The sequence below is a fragment of the Manis javanica genome, chromosome 9 (assembly GCF_040802235.1).
Source record: "Manis javanica isolate MJ-LG chromosome 9, MJ_LKY, whole genome shotgun sequence".
Classification (NCBI taxonomy): domain Eukaryota; kingdom Metazoa; phylum Chordata; class Mammalia; order Pholidota; family Manidae; genus Manis; species Manis javanica.
Window position 1 is genome coordinate 87,065,241 of NC_133164.1, and position 15,351 is coordinate 87,080,591.

The following is a 15,351-nucleotide window of genomic DNA, read 5'->3' on the forward strand; positions in this document are numbered from 1 at the left end:
GTTTTCCTGAAATTTTATAAAATTATTAAGAAAATATCATCTTGGAGAGTCCCTGCCAAAACATTCCATTCCACATTCTTCAATTAACATTTATCTTGCATGTTTTGGTGCCCTGAAACCTACACGTGATGACCTGAAACCACAAGTTGTGATAATGACTCTAATTGTCCTTACCAACTTAAGTACTGTGAAAAGATACTTGACTTCCTGATTGATAAAACAGCTAAGCTGAAGCTGATTTTCCTTTCCTTTGGTGACTTCTTCTTCAGATTCTGTACATTTCATGCTTTGCAAAAATAAGATAAAGAATATGCCAATAGGTGTTCAATTTGCTGTATAATATTTAATATAATTACAGGACTCTTGGTGGTTCAAAGGGTGAAGAATATCAGTATTACCTATCTGCTTCTTATGTCTGTATTTACCAATCCTTCCACTAACCAATCTTACCCCAAACTGTACATGGGATCACCTGATGACAAATGATCTTGTTTATCAATGTAATCCCTGACCCAAGTCACTGTGTATCCTTCAAAAGATGTACATATTCCCCAAACCATATCAAATTAACAAGTTAGGAAGCAGAACCATTACATTGTATCAATCTGCTCATTAGAGTGTATTCTTTAGTATGGCACTGGAGAAAGTGTACTAATTGAAGAACAAGTCACACCAATTAAGTCACTTGAATTTTAGGGTCTCAACTGCAATATTAGTGCAATGACTATATAGCCTAATTGGCAAAGTACAATCCCAGTTTATACCTCAAAATTATTAACATACCCTTAATATAACTTCCTCAGAGGCTTCCTGTGAGTCTCTGGCCCCAACTTTCTTGTCAACCTATCAATATAAAACCTGGGTTTATGTGTGTGTGTGTTTAATAACACCTTACTTAACATATGTTGATTCATTAACACTAAGCTCACAGCCAGCTACACTATAAGTCATCCCTGAATGAAGCTTATCTAATTAATAGTATTTTCTCCTTTAAGGCATATCACAGCTTTCTTGCACTTTAGAACACTAGACCATACTTTTTAGCATTATGTCTGAAGGACATTTTAAACAGCAAAATCACAAACAAAAGGCACAAAAATGTCAAAAATGTGGCACTAAAATTACTGCACAAGGACACTTTTTTATAGTATAAGAGTTGAAACAAGAAAGCAGAGCTTCACCTTCTTGGACCTCAAATGGGACAGTGTGTGTCAGGTAGCTCAAGATTCTCACCTCTGAGCATGTCTATACATGACCCCAGGGGCACCAGGAGTACTGATGTTAGGGTTAGAGACATTTAATAAATGGGTACATTTACAAATACACACTCCACAAGTTGTGATGATCACTCTAACTGTCCTTACCAACTTAAGTCCTGTGAAAAGATACTTGACTTCCTGATTGATAAAACAGCTAAGCTGAAGCTGATTTTCCTTTCCTTTGGTGACTTCTTCTTCTTCAGATTCTGTACATTTCATGCTTTGCAAAATAAGATAAGGAATATGCCAATAGGTGTTCAATTTGCTGTATAATCTTTAATATAATAAATTATCCTAATGATATTAAAATTAATAGCATCATTGATAGGTTTAAAACATTTTGATCTCCCAAAAGAGCTTCATTTCAACATACTTAAAATGTTCATTCACTTACCAACAATACTGAGTAATGAATATTGTGAAAGTATAAACTCGAAACAAATACAAGTTGGTATTTATATGGTCTTAAAATGGTCTTAACAGTCCAAAGATACATAAACAGAAATCTTTCCTAAGTTTCCACACATGACCCAGAAAACATTACTTTCCTAAATTCACGTTTTATGAATTGGTTCAATCTCATGTATATTATTTAATTGATACACTACACTTATACAATTAAAAATTAATTTCTACAAAGTGAGTCATGAGATTGACTCTGGTAAAGATAGCTTTAGGCATCTTTAAATAAAATTAAGTACAATGAATATCCTTTAAGGTGTACATTTATCTAAACTTTAAGATTACTCCAATGGGTGTATTTTTCCAAATTCCTAATTTCTTTTATTATTTTGGGCATAAAAACCTCTGAAGAATTTTGCTTCATACCCCATCCAGTACTGCAATCGGTCAACAACACTATTTACACTAATTCAATTCTGGTAAGTTATGAGACAGTCTATACAAATCTTGGCTTAAAGGATACGTAGTTTCAAACTCAACTCCAAAGAACTGATCAATTAAACTTTTCTTTTTAGAAGGTGTCACTGCTGATGCAGATGAAGAATCTGTCTGCAAAAATTCAAATGAAATAAAAAATATCAATTTTACTTTATAACGTGTATTTCCTCCCACACAATCTAGTTTAGTAATACATACTTAAGCTTTTTAAGATGTAATCCTGCTCTATAAAATCCTTCTACTATTCAAAACACATTACCAAAAGACTACAGGTGCTGGAGAATATCAATTAAGTTTAATAAATAATACATTGAATTCAAACATAAAATGCAAACTTTCAAATTCTAACTACAGATAAGCACCTAAAGTAGTCAAACACACATCTATCTAAAGAAGATGAATTTGTTTCAAGCCTTTGGTGGGGGTGGGGTATCAGGTATAATGAAAGTCTATAATCACAAATATATTTCAATTACCTCTTTAACAGAATCATCTTCTATGGCTTCCAATTTCTGTTGCAATACTCGCATCATTTGTATCCAACATTCATTGGCATCCTATAATTTTCAAAAAATGACAAAATAATTCTGAATGTGACAGTGTTTGGTCTATAAAATCCTTTCAAAGCAATTACTGCTTCCTTAGGGAAGGGTAAGAAAGCTGTTCTTTTTTGTTTATATAAGCCAAATTAAATATTATATGATCTTCAAAAGAATGAAGAATTTAGAATAGTTTATTCCTTCATTCAAGAGCTCCTAGTTATGCTAACCACTGCTTTAGACACTAGGAATACAAAACATGAACAAAATAGAAGTCCTAATGGGGTACATACACAAATGTAACATAAATTCAAATAAGGAGAAGAGTTATAAGGGAAAAAAATGTGATACAGGAGCCAAAAGTGATTAGGAAAACAGAAGTGTGCTATTTCGATAGCCAAGGAAAGTCTCTGATGCCTTGACATTTGAACTGTGAGACATGAAAGAGGTGAGGAAGCAAGCCACACACTTAGCTAAGAACCAAGGAACAAGGCCAAGGCCCTCAGAAACAGGAGAGTTGGAGGATTTAAAAAATAGCAAAGAAGCCAGTATATCTGGAGAGAAGAGAAGCAAAGGGAGAGTGACATATGATGAGCTAGAGAGGTTGCCAGGAGCTAGGTTACTTAGGACTGGGATAGGAAATCACCAGGAGATACTGAACAAGGGATCAACATAATCTTTCTTTACATTTTAAAAAGGAATCTAGGGGCTGTGTTGGTGAAACACTACAGAGGGACAAAGGCAGAAGCAAGGTGATCAGATGGCAGACTATTGCACCATTCTAGGAAAGAGGCAACGGTGCTGTGAACTAGAAAGGACTGATACTGCATTTCCAAATACACTCCAATAAAAATGAAAGCCATAGAACATTGTCCTGATTACCTGTTGAAGATACTGTCCTTGTTCACCCTTCTCTGCAAACTGTGGAAAAGCCATGTGCAAAAATTGCAGTAGAATAATAGGTGGAATACTAGAAGAAGTTTTATCCATGGAATCAAACAAATCCCTAAGGGCTTAAAAACAAAGAAAACAGTGCCTTAGTAAAACAGTGACATATTGATACATGCTACTGTAAATTCTCAATACAAAAAATTGTGTAATATTTTTAATGTATCTATTCTTTTTGCAATTGTTAAGATTCCTAATTTTTTTTAAAAATCGTTTTTGAATCTTAAAAGAATCCACGAGAAGGCTTTATAATGCAATCACTAGCTATAAACAACTTCTGAGCCCTACCCCTCTTGTCTCTCCCCTGCCAGCGTTTGTTTTCCAAAACAAAGCAGGGTATATTCATTCAATACAGAGAACACATAACCTCTGTCTAGGGATCAAACAGGCATGATGTTACTGTTCTGCCACTTCCATGAAAAGGCCATCAGGTCACCACTCCCAACCCACTTCTCCTCCCTTTAAGTTCATACTTGCTTGCCATCTATGGAACTCCTGACTGTTGAAATCTGGCTCCTTAAACATACTTCCTTACTTTTCTGAACAGCTAAGAACCAAACAGTGCTTTCTTTGGAATTTTTCCTCTGCCTGTTCCCTCTCACCATTGTAAATCCCATGATCATGGATTCAGACCGACTCCTGGAGTTCAGAATACTTTTTCTCTGCTGACTTCCAGGCTATGACACCTTGCCCTTCCCTTTACTTAAGACAAGCTTGTCATCTAGCTTATCTTGACTTGTATTGTTTTGTTAACTAAGATCTGAAATGTTACTATTATACAGACTACAGCCCAGCAAACACATCTCAGCACAAAGTGCTCAATAAAATGTTTCTGAATAAAATAACTAAACACAATATTTAAAGATATTTTTGGAGGGAAGGCTGAAATTAGGTATCACTAGCAATCAATTTATTTTTAAAATAAAAAAGCCTAATTGTAGTAACACTTTAAAGTACATGCTGCTCAAAAAAAAGGTTTAATATACACCATGACAGAGCATCTAAAAGTATTTCATTAAGTCTAAAAGAAAAAAGTCAAATATACACTACACATTAAGAGACTAATGAGATATGCCATCAATAAATACAATGTGTGATCCCAAATTGGCTCCTGAAGCACAAAAGAAAAACAACTTTGTAACAGGCAGTATTGGGTCAACAGGCAAAATTTAAATGAAGTCTATATTTTACAGTACTACATCAGTGTTAAACTTCCAGATTTTGAAAAATGCTAATTGCCTTGTGTTTATGAATGTCCTTATTCTTATAAAATACATAATGAAGTATTCAAGAATAAAAGACATGACATCTGCAACTTATTTTTAAATGGTTCAGAAAAAAAGAACATGCATGGTAAAAAATGATAAACAAGGTATGACAAAAATAATTGGTAAGTTTCTGCAACTTATCTGTAAATTTATTTTGAAATAAAAATTTAAAACATATATATGAAAATCATATATATATACCTAAGAGAAATTAAATTAACACATGTTCACACAAAGATTTGTACACATTTAGTAGTATTTATAGTCAAAAAATGGAAACCACCCAAGTATCTATCAACGATGAAAGGAAAAATGAAATGTGATATATTCAGCAAGAAAATGAATGAACACCAATACATGCTACAATGTGGGTGAGGCTTGAAAACATTCTAAGTGAAATAAGCTAATCATAAAAGACCATACATTGTGTAATTTCATTTCTATCAGAAGTCCAGAATTGGGAAATCTACAGAGATTGACAGATTAATGGTTGCACAGGGCTAGAAACTAGTGAGGGAACAACAGGGTAATGACTAAATGTTACGGAGCTTCTTTTTGGAGTGATGAAAATATTCTAAAATTGATTGTTGTGATGATCATACAACTTGTGATGAACTAAATATACTAATAAACAATCAACTGTACAAAAATGTATGATATATGAATTATAATTCAAATAGAGCTGTTACTAAAAACCAAACAAAAACATGGCTGTAAAACTTTATCAACCTAGCCTGATGTGATGACTTTAGAGAGTACTCATTTGTAAAACTGTCCCAAAATGGAATAGGGGACATGGTCTCACAAAATGAAGAGGTAGTTATTTCTATCCTTTAAGAATTTGTTTCTCCTCATACCTCATATACACCACTTCCTTATACTAAAACCCATTAACCCTCTCTTTTATAATGATCACATCAATTATAATAAATCCTACCTCTGGATATCCCCAAGATATACTTATTAATACAAACCAAAGTGAAAATTATAATTTAATCCAAAAATTTCAAAGATTGTTTTTCAAAAAGGATAGACATCACTGGATTACAATTTGGATAATAAATCCCAAGTTTTGCTTAAAGTACTCCAATTTTAATGAGGTAATGTTTTATAAAGCACATTTTTTAAACAGAAAGTACTAAACAAATTGTGAGTGAAAAACACATTTCTTAATAACATTAATAAAATAACACTATACTCCCTCTCAAAAGTCAATATTTAAGATACTGACCTGCAGTAATATACTGTGCAGAAGCCATTTCCCCTGAAGCTCTCAAGGCACCTGCATACCTAGGCACATTAAGGCAGAATTAAATGATGAGATTCAATTCATTCTGAAATTCAAATGGGAAGAACCTAGTTAAAAGGACTTATCATGACACCTAATGAATGTTTCTTGAAGTTGTTCCCACCTATTCTCTTCTGTCTTGCTCCATTAAGAACTGTACAGGCAAAAAAAAGGAACATAAAGGAAAAAAGGAATTTAGATGAACGAAGCCTACTTTTAGATCTTTACCCTTGTATAACTCATCTATGGTGTTTTCTGAAAACAGTGGGAAACAAAAAGTTCATATTTAATATCCACTATTTACAAAAAATAATATAATTTTAGAAATAACAGAAAGCACAGGATCAAAAACTTTAAATGAAAATCAATACACCAACATTCACCACCAACTTACTATATAACATTAAATAAGTCACTTCAATTTCAAGCCAGGTTGCCAAATGAGGTGTTTCTATTGATTTATAAATTCACCTTCAAATTTATGATTTTCACAGATAATTTACAACAGAGTGGCCATCCAAATGAAATATTCACAGCACAGTATCTACCATACAATGTCTTACAACAAAGGATCAGAAATTATCATTCAGACACTATCAAACATCGGGGGTGGGAGAAAGGATACATAGTCACTATAATTAAAACTATGGCTTCTCTGATTTCAAACTATATTACAAAGCTATAATAATCAAAACAGTAAGGTCACAAAACTACATCAGCAAAACAGAATTAAAAGTCCAGAAATAAGGCCATCATCAAACTTCTCAACAGAAACCTTACAGGCCAGAAGAGAATGGCATGATATACTTATTGCAATGAAAGAGAAGGGCCTTGAACCAAGAATACTGTATCCAGCACGATTATCATTTAAATATGAAGGAGGGATTAAACAATTCCCAGACAAGCAAAAGTTGAGGGAATTTGCCTCCCACAAACCACCTCTACAGGGCATCTTACAGGGACTGCTCTAGATGGGAGCACTCCAAAAAAGAGCACAGAACAAAACACCCAACATATGAAGAAGGGAGGAGGAGGAATAAGAAGGGAGAGAAATAAAGAATCATCAGACCATGTTTATAATAGCTCCATAAGTGAGTTAAGTTAGACACTAAGATAGTGAAGAAGCTAAGCTTGAACCTTTGGTAACTACTAACTTAAAGCCTGCAATGGCAATAAGTACATACTTTTCAATAATCACCCTAAATGTAAATGGACTGAATGCACCAATCAAAAGACACTGAGTAAAAGAATGGATAAAAAAGCAAGACCCATACATATGCTCCTTACAAGAGACTCATCTCAAACCCAAAGACATGCACAGACTTAAAGTCAAGGGATGGAAAAAGATATTTCATGCAAACAACAGTGAGAAAAAAGCAGGTGTTGCAGTACTTGTATCAGACAAAACAGACTTCAAAATTAAGAAAGTAACAAAAGATAAAGCAGGACATTACATAATGATAAAGGGCTCAGTCCAAAAAGAGGATACAACCATTCTAAAAATATATTCACCCAATACAGGAGCACCAACATATGTGAAACAAATACTAACAGAATTAAAGGATGAAATAGAATGCAATGCATTCATTTTGGGAGACTTCAACACACCACTCACTCGAAAGGACAGATCCACCAGACAGAAAATAAGTAAGGCCACAGAGGCACTGAACAACACACTAGAACAGATGGACATAATAGACATCTATAGAACTCTACATCCAAAAGCAACAGGATACACATTCTTCTCAAGTGCACATGGAACATTCTCCAGAATAGACCACCTACTAGCCCACAAAAAGAGCCTTAGTAAATTCCAAAAGACTGAAATCCTACCAACCAACTTTTCAAACCACAAAGGCATAAAACTAGAAATAAATTGTACAAAGAAAGCAAAAAGGCTCACAAACACATGGAGGCTTAACAACACACTCCTAAATAATCAATGGATCAATGACCAAATCAAAATGGAGATCCAGCAATATATGGAAACAAACGACAACAACAACACAAAGCCCCAACTACTGTGGGATACAGCAAAAGCAGTCTTAAGAGGAAAATATATAGCAATCCAGGCATATTTAAAGAAGGAAGAATAATCCCAAATGAATGGTCTAATGTCACAATTATCAAAATTGGAAAAAGAAGAACAAATGAGGCCTAAGGTCAGCAGAAGGAGGGACATAATAAAGATCAGAGGAGAAATAAATAAAATTGAGAAGAATAAAACAATAGCAAAAATCATTGAAACCAAGAGCTGTTCCCTCGAGAAAATAAACAAAATAGATAAGCCTCTAGCCAGACTTATTAAGAGAAAAAGAGAGTCAACACACATCTACAGAATCAGAAACGAGACAGGAAAAATCACGACAGACCCTACAGTAAAACAAAGAATTATTAGAGAGTACTATGAAAACCTATATGCTAACAAGCTGGGAAACCTAGAAAAAATGGACAACTTCCTAGAAAAATACAACCTTCCAAGACTGACACAGAAAGAAACAGAAAATCTAAACAGACCAATTACCAGCAACAAAATTGAAGCAGTAATCAAAAAAACTACCAAAGAACAAAACCCCTGGCTAGATGGATTTACCTCGGAATTTTATCAGACATACAGAGAAGACATAATACCCATTCTCCTTAAAGTTTTCCAAAAAATAGAAGAGGAGGGAATACTCCCAAACTCATTCTATGAAGCCAACATCACCCTAATACCAAAGCCAGGCAAAGACCCCACCAAAAAAGAAAACTACAGACCAATATCCCTGATGAATGTAGATGCAAAAATACTCAGCAAAATATTAGCAAACCGAATTCAAAAATACCTCAAAAGGATCATACACCATGACCAAGTGGGATTCATCTCAGGGATGCAAGGATGGCACAACATTCGAAAATCCATCACCATCATCCACCACATCAACAAAAAGAAAGACAAAAACCACATGATCATCTCCATAGATGCTGAAAAAGCATTCGACAAAATTCAACATCCATTCATGATAAAAATTCTCAACAAAATGGGCCTAGAGGGCAAGTACCTCAACATAATAAAGGCCATATATGATAAACCCACAGCTAACATGATACTTAACAGTGAGAGGCTGAAAGCTTTTCCTCTGAGATCGGGAACAAGACAGGGATGCCCACTCTCCCCACTGTTATTCAACGTGGTACAGTGGTACTGGAGGTCCTAGCCATGGCAATCAGACAAAACAAAGAAATACAAGGAATCCAGATTGGTAAAGAAGAAGTCAAACTGTCACTATCTGCAGATGACATGATACTGTACATAAAAAACCCAAAAGACTCCACTGCAAAACTACTAGAACTAATATCGGAATTCAGCAAGGTTGCAGGATACAAAATTAATACACAGAAATCTGTGGCTTTTCTATATACTAACAATGAACTAATAGAAAGAGAAATCAGGAAAACAATTCCATTCACAATAGCATCAAAAAGAATAAAATACCTAGGAATAAACCTAACCAAGGAAATGAAAGACCTATACCCTGAAAACTACAAGAAACTCTTAAGAGAAATTAAAGAGGACACTAACAAATGGAAACTCATCCCATGCGCCTGGCTAGGAAGAATTAATATTGTCAAAATGGCCAACCTGCCCAAAACTATATACAGATTCAATGCAATCCCTATCAAATTACCAACAGCACTCTTCAATGACCTGGAACAAATAGTTCAAAAACTCATATGGAACCACCAAAGACCCCAAATAGCTAAAGCAATCCTGAGAAGGAAGAATAAAGTGGGGGGGATCTCACTCCCCAACTTCAACCTCCACTACAAAGCCACAGTAATCAAGACAATTTGGTACTGGCACAAGAACAGAGCCACAGACCAATGGAACAGAATAGAGACTCCAAACATTAACCCAAACATATATGGTCAACTAATATTCGATAAAGGAACCATGGACATACAATGGGGAAATGACAGTCTCTTCAGCAGATGGTGCTGGCAAAACTGGACAGCTACATGTAAGAGAATGAAACTGGACCACTGTCTAACCCCATAGACAAAAGGTAATTCAAAATGGATCAAAGACCTGAATGTAAGTCATGACACCATAAAACTCTTAGAATAAAACATAGGCAAAAGTCTCTTAGACATAAACATGAATGACCTCTTCTTGAACATATCTCCCCGGGCAAGGGAAACAAACACAAAAAATGAACAAATGGGACTATATCAAGCTGAAAAGCTTCTGTACAGCAAAGGACACCATCAATAGAACAAAAGGGTATCCCACAGTATGGGAGAATGTATTCGTAAATGACAGATCCGATAAAGAGTTGACATCCAAAATATATAGAGCTCACACACCTCAACAAACAAAAAGCAAATAATCCAATTAACAAATGAGCAGAGGAGCTGAATAGACAGTTCTCTAAAGAAGAAATTCAGATGGCCAACAGACACATGAAAAGATGTTCCACATGCAAATTAAAACCACAATGAGATATCACCTCACACCAGTAAGGATGGCTACCATCCAAAAGACAAACAACAACAAATGTTGGAGAGGTTGTGGAGAAAGGGGAACCCTCCTACACTGCTGGTGGGAATGTAAATTAGCTCAACCATTGTGGAAAGCAGTATGGAGGTTCCTCAAAATGCTCAAAATAGAAATACCATTTGACCCAGGAATTCCACCTCTAGGAATTTACCCCAAGAATGCAGCACTCCAGTCTGAAAAAGACAGATGCACCCCTATGTTTATTGCTGCATTATTTACAATAGCCAAGATATGGAAGCAACCTAAATGTCCATCAGTAGATGAATGGATAAAGAAGAGGTGGTACATATACACAATGGAATATCACTCAGCCATAAGAAAATAACAAATCCTATCATTCGCAACAACATGGATGGAGCTAGAGGATATTATGCTCAGTGAAATAAGCCAGGCGGAGAAAGACAAGTACCAAATGATTTCATTCATATGTGGAGTATAAGAACAAAGGAAAACTGAAGGAAGAAAACAGCAGCAGAATGTTTTCTAATAGTCCAAGAATTAGTCCAAGAATGGACTAATAGTTACCAAAGGGAAAGGGACTGGGGAGGACAGGTGGGAAGGGAGGGATAAGGGTGGGAAAAAAATAAAGGGGGCATTACGATTAGCATGTATAGTGTGGGGGGGACACAGGGAGGGCTGTGCAACACAGAGAAGACAAGTAATGATTTTACAGCATCTTACTATGTTGATGGACAGTGACTGTGAACGGAGATGTGGGGGCGACTTGGGGAAGGGGGGAGCCTAGTAAACATAATGTCCTTCATGTAATTGTAGATTAATGATACCAAAATAAAATTAAAAAAGAAAAAGAAAAAAGTCCAGAAATAAATCCATGCTTACATGGTCAATTCATCTACAACAAAGGCACGAATATACTATGGGGAAGACAGTCTCTTCAATATTTGGTGTTGAGAAAACTGGAGAGCAACAAGCAAAAGAATGAAACTGGACCACTGTCTTACAACATACACAAAATAAATCTGAAATGGATAAAGACCTAAATATAAGACCTGAAACCATAAAACTCCTAAAAGAAAACACGCAGTAAAACTCTTAAACATCAGCACTAGAAATTTTATTTTGTGGATATGTCTCCCCAGGAAAGAGAAACAAAAGTAAAAAAACAAGTTGAAGAAGCGGAGCCAAGATGGCAGTGTGAGTAGAGCAGCGGAAATCTCCTCCCAAAACCATATAAATTTTTGAAAATACAACAAATACAACTATTCCTAAAAGAGAGACCAGAAGACACAGGACAACAGCCAGACTACATCTACACCTGCGAGAACCCAGCGCCTCGCGAAGGGGGTAAGATACAAGCCACGGCCCAGCGGGACCCGAGCACCCCTCACCCCAGCTCCTGGTGGGAGGAGGGGAGTCGGAGAGGGGAGGGAGAAGGAGCCCAGGACTACTAAACACCCAGCCTTAGTTATCTGCACCAAGAGCGCAGAAACACGGTGTGTGGTGTGCTGGATACTATGGAAACAGGACAGTAAGACCTGTGAGCGGGTCCCCGCAGCCGGCACCCCTGGGACAAAAGAAAAGCGAGTGCCCTTTGAAAATCTTAAATGGACAGGGGCCTCATAGCTGGACGGAAGCACCCCAGGGCAATTAGCCCAGTAACAGGGAATCCCAGGGAACACCGGGTGCCCAAACCCCCTGGGCGGCAGCGCCGCTTGGAGACCCCTCACAGTGATAAACAGCCTCCTGCCCATTCCCCCTCTGGTGCAACTCAGCCATAGCAGCAGCAGCCATGCCCACAGCAAGCGGGCAGAGCTTCTTCAACATGGGCCGAGCAAGAATCAGAGGCCCCATCTGCATGCAGCTGCCCAGCACAAGCAGCTAGGGGTCGCCGTTCTCCAGGAGAGGAAGGCCACAAACCAGCAAGAAGGGACGTTTGCCCAGTCGACACACACACCAGCTCCCCACAACTACCTCTATCGCCATGAAAAGGCAGAAGAATTTGATACAGACCCAAATCACAGAGTCAACCACTGAGGAGGACATACACCTAACCAATTTTCCTGAAAAAGAATTCAAAATAAAGGTCATAACCATGCTTATGGAGCTGCAGAGAAATATGCAAGAGCTAAGGGATGAAGTCCAGAAGGAGATTACAGAAATGAAACAATCTCTGGAAGGACTTAACAGCAGACTGGATGAGGTGCAAGAGGCCGTTAATGGAATAGAATTCAGAGAACAGGAACACAGAGAAGTTGACGCAGAGAGTGACAAAAGGATCTCCAGGAATGAAACAATATTAAGAGAACTGTGTGACCAATACAAAAGGAACAATATCTACATTATAGGTACAAGCAGAAGGAGAGAGAGAAAAAGGGATAGAAAGTGTCTTTGAAGAAATAATGGCTGAAAACTTCCCCAAATTCGGGGAAGAAATAATCGATCAGACCACAGAAGTACACAGAACTCCCAACAGAAGGGACCCAAGGAGGGCAACACCAAGACACATAATAATTAAATTGCAAAGATCAAAGACAAGGACAGTTTTAAAGGTAGCTAGAGAGAGGGAAAAGGTCACCTACAAAGGAAAACCCATCAGGCTATCATCAGACTTCTCAACAGAAACCTTACAGGCCAGAAGGGAATGGCATGATATATTTAATGCAATGAAACAGAAGGGCCTTGAACCAAGAATACTGTATCCAGCATGATTATCATTTAAATATGAAGGGATTAAACAATTCTCAGACAAGCAAAAGTTGAGGGAATTTGCCTCCCACAAAGCACTTCTACAAGGTATTTTAGAGGGACTGCTCTAGATGGGAGCACTCCTAAGACTAAATAGATGTCACCAGAGAAAACAAAATCACAGCAAACAAAAGAGGCCAACCAAATAGTAACTAAAAGCAAAAAAAAAAAAAATCAACTACCCATAAAAGCAGTTAAAGGAAACACAAAAGAGCACAGAATAAAATACCCAACATATAAAGAACAGAGGAGGAGGAATAAGAAGGGAGAGAAATAAAGAATCACCAGACAGTGTTTACAACAGCTCAATAAGTGAGTTAAGTTAGTAAGATACTAAAGAAGATTACCTTGAACCTTTGGTAACCACGAATCTAAAGCCCGCAATGGCAATAAGTACATATCTTTCAATAATCACCCCAAATGTAAATGGACTGAATGGACCAATCAAAAGACACAGAGTAATAGAATGGATAAAAAAGCAAGACCCATACATATGCTGCTTACAAGAGACTCACCTCATACCCAAAGACATGCACAGACTAAAAGTCAAGGGATGGAAAAAGATATTTCATGCAAACAACACTGAGAGAAAAGCAGGTGTTGCAGTACTAGTAACAGACAAAATAGACTTCAACAAAGAAAGTAACAAGAGATAAAGAAGGACATTACATAATGATAAAGGGCTCAGTCCAACAAGAGGATATAACCATTATAAATATACACGCACCCAACACAGGAGCACCAGCATATGTGAAACAAATACTAACAGAACTAAAGGACGAAATAGAATGCAATGCATTCATTTTAGGAGACTTCAACATGCTGCTCACTCCAAAGGATAGATCCACCAGACAGAAAGTAAGTAAGGACACGGAGGCACTGAACAACACACTAGAACAGATGGACCTAATAGACATCTACAGAACTCTACATCTAAAAGCAACAGGATACACATTCTTCTCAAGTGCACATGGAACATTCTCCAGAATAGACCACATACTAGGCCACAAAAAGAGCCTCAGTAAATTTCAAAAGACTGAAATTCTACCAACCAACTTTTTAGACCACAGCGGTATAAAAGTAGAAATAAACTGTACAAAGAAAACAAAAAGGCTCACAAACACATGGAGGCTTAACAACATGCTCCTAAATAATCAATGGTTCAATGAACAAATTAAAATGGAGATCAAGGAATATATGGAAACAAATGACAACAACAACACAAAGCCCCAACTTCTGTGGGACACAGCGAAAGCAGGCTTAAGAGGAAAGTATATAGCAATCCAGGCATACTTAAAGAAGGAAGAACAATCCCAAATGAATAGTCTAATGTCATTATTATTGAAATTGGAAAAAGAAGAACAAATTAGGCCTAAAGTCAGCAGAAGGAGGGACATAATAATGATCAGAGAAGAAATAAATAAAATTGAGAATAAAACAATAGAAAATATCAATGAAACCAAGAGCTGGTTCTTTGAGAAAATGAACAAAATAGTTAAGCCTCTAGCCAGACTTATTAAGAGAAAAAGAATCAACACACATCAACAGAATCAGAAACAAGAAAGGAAAAATCACGACAGACTCCACAGAAATACAAAGAATTATTAGAGAATATTATGAAAACCTATATGCTAACTAGCTGGAAAACCTAGAAGAAATGGACAACTTCCTAGAAAAATACAACCTTCCAAGACTGACCAAGGAAGAAACATAAAATCTAAACAAACCAATTACGAGCAAAGAAATTGAAGCGGTAACAAAACACTACCCAAGAACAAAACCCCCAGGCCAGATTTACCTAGGAATTTTATCAGACATACAAAGAAGACATAATACCCATTCTCCTTAAAGTTTTCCAAAAAATAGAAGAGGAGGGAATACTCCCAAACTCATTCTAAGAAGC

General features: G+C 36.6%; 1 protein-coding gene across 5 annotated transcripts in view; it reads right to left on the reverse strand.

Annotated features, from left to right (window-relative positions):
• Positions 1–15,351, reverse strand: part of USP14 (ubiquitin specific peptidase 14) — a 64,543-nt gene that overhangs the window by 18,694 nt on the left and 30,498 nt on the right. For all 5 annotated transcript variants that reach the window (XM_037018000.2, XM_037017991.2, XM_037017995.2 and 2 more), the window contains 5 exons: positions 6,146–6,204; positions 3,581–3,711; positions 2,636–2,716; positions 2,185–2,270; positions 1,365–1,479 (listed from right to left, as the gene is read on the reverse strand). In XM_037018000.2, coding sequence (XP_036873895.1) covers positions 1,365–1,479; positions 2,185–2,270; positions 2,636–2,716; positions 3,581–3,711; positions 6,146–6,204 — 472 coding nt within the window. The remainder of the gene's footprint in view (positions 1–1,364; positions 1,480–2,184; positions 2,271–2,635; positions 2,717–3,580; positions 3,712–6,145; positions 6,205–15,351) is intronic.